Raw genomic sequence first — 8,497 nt, forward strand, 5'->3', positions numbered from 1 at the left:
TGTGTGTACTATAAGAGTTCTCTCTCCACAGCAGGATAATGATTAAAAACTGAGTTTATCATTTATCAAGTACCTTGTGGGGTCTACTTGCAGACCAGTAAGACATGCCTCGCGAGCTTCGTGATACCTTTCCAACTGTTGTATCAGTAAGAACAACAAAGAGTGAACAAAGGACATTTCAGGCTTCATAACCCGCATTCCTCTCTGCTTCCCTACACAACTTTTCAGCATAGACTCCTCAAAAGGAAGAAGTTGGGTTCGAGAAGACGTTATATTACAAACTGTCAAATGTTCAGGAATAGAGTCTCAACACAAAAGGCTAGGTTGAAACGTGCCATAATGAGTGCCATCACTTTTCTGTAGTAGCCCTTGGGCCATGTACTCTGTAGTTTGATAACCTTTTCGGCATCCTTCAAAGCCAACTGCATATGGTAGATCGCGCATGAGTCATTAAAAAAAACATTTTGCAACATACTAGAGCTCTCTCATTCAACCTTTCAAACAATCAAAGCAAACCTCTGCATGAGACATCGGATCAAGGCCAATTAGAGCATTCCTCTCAGACACTGCTGCAGGAATTTCCCGCAAATGTTCGCTCAACCTTCATCAAGAAGAGAAAAAGGAATAACGTCTTATAAAAATATCATCTTTATTCCCAAGGTAACTTCATTTAATCAAAAGAAATATGCCTTGCCTTGATTTCAAGAGGGAAACAAAGGCCCGTGCTAAGGAATCTTCACTTGACTTTAGAACTGAATTGTAGAATATCAAATAGCTAGCCCAAGTCAAATAAGATTTATCTTTATTGATGTTTTTTTGGTACTTTTTTCTTTAAGACCACCAGACCTCCACCACTATATTCCTTTACTCAGCCGCATGCGAAATAAAACAGAGTGATTTGAAGTATGGAAGACTTGATAATCGCATATAATGGTTAGAGCTTAACATTCAAATCTGACCAAATTTGAAACTGGAAAACTTTCCAAAGGCACTCGGAATACATTTAAGTTTTGAGGCATAAGCACATATTCAAAGCAAGGAGAATCAATGGCTAATCAAAACACACCCTATAGCATCCCACACATCACGGGAAAAGACAGGCATAGGCCATGCAACCCTTTCTCCAGCATTAACTAAGGAGGACTATTTGAGATACAAGAAGAGCATTCTTGCAAAAGCGACCAACAAGAAAACAGAACTCCATAATTTGTGACCTCACTTGCAAAAGGCTGCACAGCGATTGCTGAAAATAACTGCTGGACCAAGAGGTTGGAGGTCGTATGCTTTTGTGTAATCCCTGATTGCCTACAAGCATCATGGAAATGATCATTGCAATCTTCTCTCTCTCTCTCTCTCTCTCGTCTCACATAGGTCTTTCGTAGTGTTAATAAAATCTCTCTCAGCATAGCACTCAGCAAGGGCCATAGCACGCTCTATGCTTCAGCCCTTTAAGGCTTGTATGAGTTTCCAGTCTATTTTGGTGTACTTAGAACTATCATTCTGCATTATTTTTACATTATGCATTGGTGTGGATGCTCTTTTAGTAGCTCCACCCTCACAGCTTGATTGTACCAGGGTTTCACAGTCTCATACACCCATCAGTCTTCCGAAGGCTTCAATAAAATCTCTCTCTCTCTCTCTCTCTCTCTCTCTCTCTCTCTCTCTCTCTCATGGATGCTCCGTTTTCTCCCCTCCTATCACATGAGGTCAACCAGGTTATCCGTGGGTTTCACAAGGTTTCACAGTCTCATAGACCCATCGGTCTTCCGAAGACTTTAATAAACTCTCTCTCTCTCTCTCTCTCTCTCTCTCTCTCATGGATGCTCCATTTTCTCCCCTCCTATCACACGAGGTCAACCAGGTTATCCGTGAGGATCTATTACAGCTACACACATTCCGGACCTGGTTGGCCCTGAGTGATCTTCCAGTGAAGCTGGGCTTCTACAGAGATCACTTCTTACATATCACAGCTGAGGGCTTCATTGATCCACCAGGATACACGCAGATTCACCTACCCCACTCGTTGAGGATCTCTCTTGGGCAGTTCCGGGTCTCTTCACATAGACTTTGTATCGAGAGCGGCAGAGTAGAGCCGTTACCCAGGGAGATGTGCATATGCACACTATGTGACATGCAGGAGGTTGAGACAAAGGAGCATTTCATCTTCAGGTGTCTTGTTTACTATGAGATCTGAGGGCGTTTCTACTGCCTCTTCAGAGATAGTTATGGGATTTTGGCCCGTTTCCTCTCCTACCCAGACCAGCAGTGTTTGGCAGGTTTCATTCATGAGGTGCTTAGACACCACGAGAGGATACTCCGAGCACGGAGACAGGAGCAGACTTCTTCCTCAACTCATCCCTCTCAGAGCTCTATCATGGAGTTCTTTCAGCCAGATCGCATAGACCCCCACGAGATGAGACCCGGACATGACCGTGACCCGATGCCTGTGACCCGACAGCTTAGACGGAGGGTTGACACACATATTTTACTTGGGGACATCCCCTCCTTGTTTAGAGTCGGAGCCCAGAGTCGGAGCCCGACCGACAGGAGTCACAGTGGCCCTGGTTAGACATAGAGCTACGACCAGGAGACGTACCACCACTGCGCCTTTGAGGGACCGACAACACTCTATTACCGACCTCATTGTTAGAAATTCATTGTGCCCACCTGTGAGCCCCCGATTTGAGGGGACAAGGGACAGTGAGAGGTAGGAGGGTTCGGAAAGAGAGAGACCCAGGCTAACTCCCTTGGAGGCGCCTGCAGCTGCATGGACTGGCTGCATAGGGCACCCTTTTATAGGGGCCTGTGGCACGCCCAATCGGCCCAACCAGGGCCAACGCTGGTCGGATTTCCAGGGCCATCTGGTCGGCCACTAGACAGGGTACCGACCCTGCTGGCCGGTCAACCCAAAGGGCCTGGGCAATGCCTATAAAAGGCCCACTCCTTCAGTCATTCCAGCATCCAGTGCAGAACAGAAAGCCTTCTTCCTAGGCTGTGCTGTGCACTCAGAGCTGGTTCAGTTTGTGAGAGAGAGTTCCATCAGTTTTCCTCAGCACTTCGCTGAGTTTTGTATTGCTCCCTTGGAGCCAGTTTCTGCCCACCATCCGGTGGATGAATATACTCTTTCTCTCTCTCCGTTTAAGTTATCTCTGAGTGAGTGTTTATTGCATCTGTGATCATCTATCTGAGTTGAGTGTGTGGAAGAGTGGGAGAGATCTTGGGTGGAGGTTTGAGTGATTCATTCCCTCCTATTCTCCAACATGGTATCAGAGCCATAGGCTCTCAACTCTTCTTCATCAAAGCACTCTCTGAAGGAAGGAGTCCCTTGGCAGTAAGGCGATTCTGTTTTCAGCTCAGGCTAGCACGGGAGGTCAATACATCTTTTTTGCTTCGCTTTTTTTTTTTTTCAGTTTGCTATTCACCGAGATGGATCAGCGTTCAGAAGCCTCTACACCCATTGCTCACCCTTCCTCCTTCTCCAGTCATCTTCCTTCTTCATTTATTCCCAATTTTGGTGAAGCTAGAAAGCTTGATGGCACGAACTATCCAATTTGGAAAGTCAAGATCCGAAGCCATCTATTGGCACGGAAGCTGTGGAAGATAGTGATCAGGACTGCGGAGAAGCCGGAGGACATTGAGGACAAAAGAGGTGAAGTTCTAGTTGAAGCAGATGCATATGAACTCTGTGGATGGGAGGAGAGGGATGCTCAAGCCTTAGCAATGCTTATTGGCACGATAGCAGATGCTGTGATTCCTCATATCCAGTTGGCAATGACGTCTTCAGAGGCGTGGGCCATACTGAAGGAGCTGTATGAAACCTACAATACAGCCCGTATCATTACTCTTCAGCATCAGCTTTATAATCTTGATATGAATGAGGGTGATAGTGTGCATGATCATCTGACAAAGATGAAAGTCGTGCGGGACCAGCTCGCAGCGGTTGGTCAGAAGGTGGACACGAGTCAATTGGCGTTGCTCACACTCCACAAGTAGCCACGGAGTTTCAAAAGTTTTGTGACTACGGTCACTGCGGGTCAACGGACTAAGCCAATCACCTTTGAGGAGCTTGGCCCACTTCTTCTTCAGAAGGAGGCTCGAGAGAAACTCTTTACGCAAACCGACGAGAAGGCATTAGTGGCCAAAGACAAGCCTGGAAAAGGCAAGCCAAAGGATTTCAAGAAGTGAGAGGACGCTGACCACAAGAAGAAAATGAAGTGCTATTACTGTGAAAAGCTTGGCCACTCCGCCAAAGAATGCCGAAAGAAGAAAGCAGATCAGAAGCGGAAGAGAGAAGCCAAGAACAAAGAAGAGCCTAAGAATGATTCTGCCAATGTGACGACTAGACAGTTGTTTTTAATCAGTGAACATTGTTCAGCATATGCAGTCAGTGAAGGTAAAGAGGGTTGGTATGTTGACAACGGTGCTTCCAAGCACATGTCCAACAGAAGGACTTGGTTCAAAACCATGGAAAGTACACACCCGGATTCCAAAGTTTCTGTCGGGGATAGCCGGACGTGTCCTGTGAAGGGCATCGGTAGCATTCCTTTCGTTACAACCGCGGGTGAGGAGAAGGATATCTCTGGAGTACTTTATGTACCCAACCTTTGCAAGAATTTACTGTCTGTAAGTCAGATGGACAAAAACAACATGGCAGTTCTCTTTCAAGATGGCAAGGTCACCGTGACATCCAAAGCAAATGGACAGATGGTAGCTCAAGGAGTTGAAGAGAACGGACTGTACCGCCTCAGTGCAATGTTGATTCATGCAGACAACGGAAAGTCCAAACTTTGGCATGAGCGCTTCGGTCATGTCAGCTATGGAATCTTGGCTGAAATGTCAAAGTCGAAGATGGTGGATGGACTTCCACCAATTACACGCAAGGATGATGTCTGTAAGGCTTGTCTAGAAGGCAAGCAGCACAGGGATAAGTTCCCACAAGAGGCCTCGTTTCGGGCCAGCAAACCACTTGAGTTGGTTCACGCCGACATTTGTGGCCCAATGTCTACAGCATCGTGGGCAGGATCCAGGTACTCACTTCTCTTTGTGGATGATTTCAGTAGAATGACCTGGGTATATTGTTTGGCTAAAAAGTCTCAGGCTTTCGAGAAGTTCAAGGACTGGAAGGCCAGAGTTGAAAAGGAGACAATGGAGGATGTCAAGACGTTCCGCACAGACAGGGGGGGAGAATTCACCTCAAATGAGTTCAACACATTTTGTCGCAAGCATGGGATCAAGCGACAACTCACCACAGCACATACTTCTCAGCAAAACGGGGTAGCCGAGAGGAAGCATAGAACCACCACAGAGACAGGGCTTGCTATGTTCCAAGGGAGGAATCTTTCTAAAGCCTATTGGAGTGAAGCTATCAATACAGCCGTACATATTCTCAACCGGACCAAGACGAAGGCCGTCAAGGACAAGACTCCATATGAGGCATTTTATGGTAAGAAGCCCTCTATCACTCATCTTTGCATTTTTGGTTCTAACGCATGGGTGCATGTGCACAAGGAAGACAGGACCAAGCTTGATTCCCGGAGCAGAAAATGTATCTTTGTTGGGTATAGCGAAGAATCCAAGGCCTATCGCCTCTTCGACCCAGTAAAGAAGCAGATCCTTATCAGTCGGGATGTTGTCTTCGAGGAAAAGGAACCTGAACCCCAGGAGGAGCCTCAGATTGAGGAGGAGGAGATTGTTCACCCCCGAACCCACCCCGCCCCAGGTTGTCCATCCCAAAGGTGGCAAAATCAAAAGCTGATGTTCCACAAGATACTCAGGAAGAGCAGGATGTTCCAGAAGAAGTTCCAGTTCCTCCTCCCACAGAGAAGCAAAAAAGGTTGCCCCAATGGTACCTACGGACATTGGAAGAGTCTCGGGTCACCGAATTACCTGAGAGTAGCAGTTCCGAATTGCGTCGTTCCCAACGTCTTCAAAAGGCCCCATCCGTGAATTTTGCGTTGGTGGCTCAGCTTGATGAGCCAAGGACCTTCGAGGAGGCGAAGGACAATCTAGAATGGCAGGCTGCCATGAAGGCAGAGATGGATGCTATCCTGAAGAACAATACCTGGGACTTAGTGGCTAGGCCCCCGCGACGGAAAGTCATCGGCACTAAGTGGGTATACAAACTTAAATACAAATCAGACGGCAGCTTGGATAAGTATAAAGCAAGGTTAGTGGTCAAAGGTTTTGCTCAAACTGAAGGCATGGATTTTGATGAAACTTTTGCTCCCACAACCCGCATGGTTACTATCCGGACAGCGATTGCCCTTGCTGCCCAATTCCAGTGGCCTATTTTTCAAATGGATGTGAAGTCCGCATTCCTTAATGGAACCTTGGAGGAGGAGGTATACGTGGAGCAGCCACCGGGCTTTCAAGATCCAGGGTCCCCATTAAAGGTCTGCAGGTTGAAGAAGGCGTGAGGCATACTCTCCCACAGGAGCCATTTTAGACAATCTAGTATACTTGAGATAATGTATAGTTGAGATGCATGTTCAAGTGTCCCAAGCTTACCATGAAACCGGCAACACAAGCACACTTAACTAGAGGGCATGCATGACTAGAGAAACACTGCTTCTAAACACATTTCCAGGACATGAACACAAAGTTCTTTTTGGTCTAGTTTGACCACTAGGGGATCACTAGAGCTATTCAGTCTGAAAACAGATATATTCTCTGAAGATACAGGCATGCCACATCTCCCCACTCCGTTCAACAGGACTACATTCTACGATTCTTGACATACATACAGGGATGCATCCACACGCAAATTGGTTGGATCTTTCTGCTTCCTTTGTATCAGGTGAAGAGGGAAAACCTTAAACAACTGACTTTCCATTGAAGAATTTTGTCATTCTTGTCAATGTTTTATGAATTTCTTGTATGTCTTGCAGTTTCTTTGAAAATTTGACTTGCAAATGGGGTGTTCATATCAAAGCCAAAATACGTGCCTTAAGCCTCAATTTTGTCCAGGTGGCTGTGATTTAAGTTGTCAACGACTATGCTGCGTTACATACATTACATAGTAAGGTTAAAATTAGAGTACACGCTCTGATCTCTGTCTCTCTCTCTCTCTTTTTTGTTGGTGTCTGCGTTACATACATTACATAGTAAGGTTAAAATAGAGTACACGCTCTGATCTCTCTCTCTCTCTCTCTCTCTCTCTCTCTCTCTCTCTTTTCTGTTGGTGTCTTAAACTTGTTGCCAAAAGATACGTCACCCCTTATTCCTTCCTTCCGTGCTCCATTGCACAACAGTTCTCTCTAAGTTTGTTTTTGACAGTTACTTCTTTACGTCCATGTCTGTCAGGATGTTAGGACTGCGATCATCTTTGTGCATTTAAGAGAGAAATGAGAATAAACATGTATTTCTCTTCTCCTATGCCAATGTGCACTTCAACCGAGAAGAGGGTGCTCGCAACTCCAAGCTTAGTCGCAAGCATTAAACCTTTCTATAATTTAACAACAAGCTGGCAACAAGCATACCTCTTCAAAGTTTCCCTGTCGGAAAGCGGCGTTGCCCTGCCGCAAAAGTTCACTAATAGCCTGCGATTGCTGGGCCGGGATCTTGGTTTCGGCATCCCCATCGACAAGAGAAAGAGCGCCTAAAGAACCCACAGGAGGTGGAGAGTTGAGAGCACGAACAGGGATGTAGTCGTCGACGTCATCGAAAGAAGAGGTGGCCATTGGAGCTGTGGCACGCACAATCTCACAAGAGCTCTCAATTTCGATAGGAATTACTGTTTTGAATGGAAGTGTGAACCAAATTCTCTCAATCACACAAACAGAAGCTCACACTGAGTGAAGATCGATGACAAATTTATTTCAATCACACAAACAGAACCTCATATTGAGTGAAGAGAAATGGGCAAGGAACGAAAAGATTCACGTCCTCCCGAAATCTCCGGAATCTGTGTCTGCAGCTTGTCCGTTTGTTTCAGTGGTCTCATTACTTGCCGCGTGGCCTCATTACAGGCCATTACAGCGTGCCACGTGGAAAGGATTTCCTGGTTGAATTATCGTAATTTTTTTCACCAAGATGAATTTCATTCATGTGGCCTGCCCGAGATGTTTCGGGTAAAAGCGGCGAATTGAAAGCTGAGAGAGAGAGAGAGAGAGAGAGAGAGAGAGAGAGAGAGAGAAAAGAAAGAAGAAGAACAAGGTGAATTTGCACCTGCCCTTTTTGCATTCTAATGTTATTTTAGTTTGTCATGTGACTTTGATGGTAGTGTAGAGAAGGGTCGGACCAATAGATAAAGTTCATTCCTGTATATATATCGTTTATTGGTCGTTACATCTATCCAAATGCGGTCTATTCTTGAACCGTGGATGGTAGTGTTGTGGTGAATGAGTTGATCCATGTTGTTTTTTGCCATGAATTGGCTCAATTGTAACGAATTCTGGTTCTTCTTGTTTAAGTCAATGTTGAAGTCTCTAATGATGTAAGTATCGCTTCCACATGGAACAAATGACATTAGCAAGTGTATGCCTTGTATGAGTGCTTT

General features: G+C 45.7%; 1 protein-coding gene across 1 annotated transcript in view; it reads right to left on the reverse strand.

Annotated features, from left to right (window-relative positions):
- LOC147893712 (zinc finger (C3HC4-type RING finger) family protein) overlaps nucleotides 1-7,772 on the reverse strand; it is a 64,155-nt gene extending 56,383 nt beyond the window's left edge. Inside the window, exons 1-6 of the mRNA XM_087385981.1 lie at nucleotides 7,637-7,772; nucleotides 7,479-7,573; nucleotides 1,220-1,305; nucleotides 517-601; nucleotides 336-422; nucleotides 74-135 (exon numbers count right to left, since the gene is read on the reverse strand). Of these exons, the coding sequence (XP_087242107.1) occupies nucleotides 74-135; nucleotides 336-422; nucleotides 517-601; nucleotides 1,220-1,305; nucleotides 7,479-7,573; nucleotides 7,637-7,679 (458 nt within the window). The 5' untranslated portion in view covers nucleotides 7,680-7,772. The remainder of the gene's footprint in view (nucleotides 1-73; nucleotides 136-335; nucleotides 423-516; nucleotides 602-1,219; nucleotides 1,306-7,478; nucleotides 7,574-7,636) is intronic.
- Between the last annotated feature and the right edge of the window lie 725 nt (nucleotides 7,773-8,497).

Source organism: Dipteris shenzhenensis, chromosome 15, assembly GCF_047967505.1.
Source record: "Dipteris shenzhenensis isolate YYH24624 ecotype China chromosome 15, Dip_SZ_1.0, whole genome shotgun sequence".
Lineage (NCBI taxonomy): Eukaryota > Viridiplantae > Streptophyta > Polypodiopsida > Gleicheniales > Dipteridaceae > Dipteris > Dipteris shenzhenensis.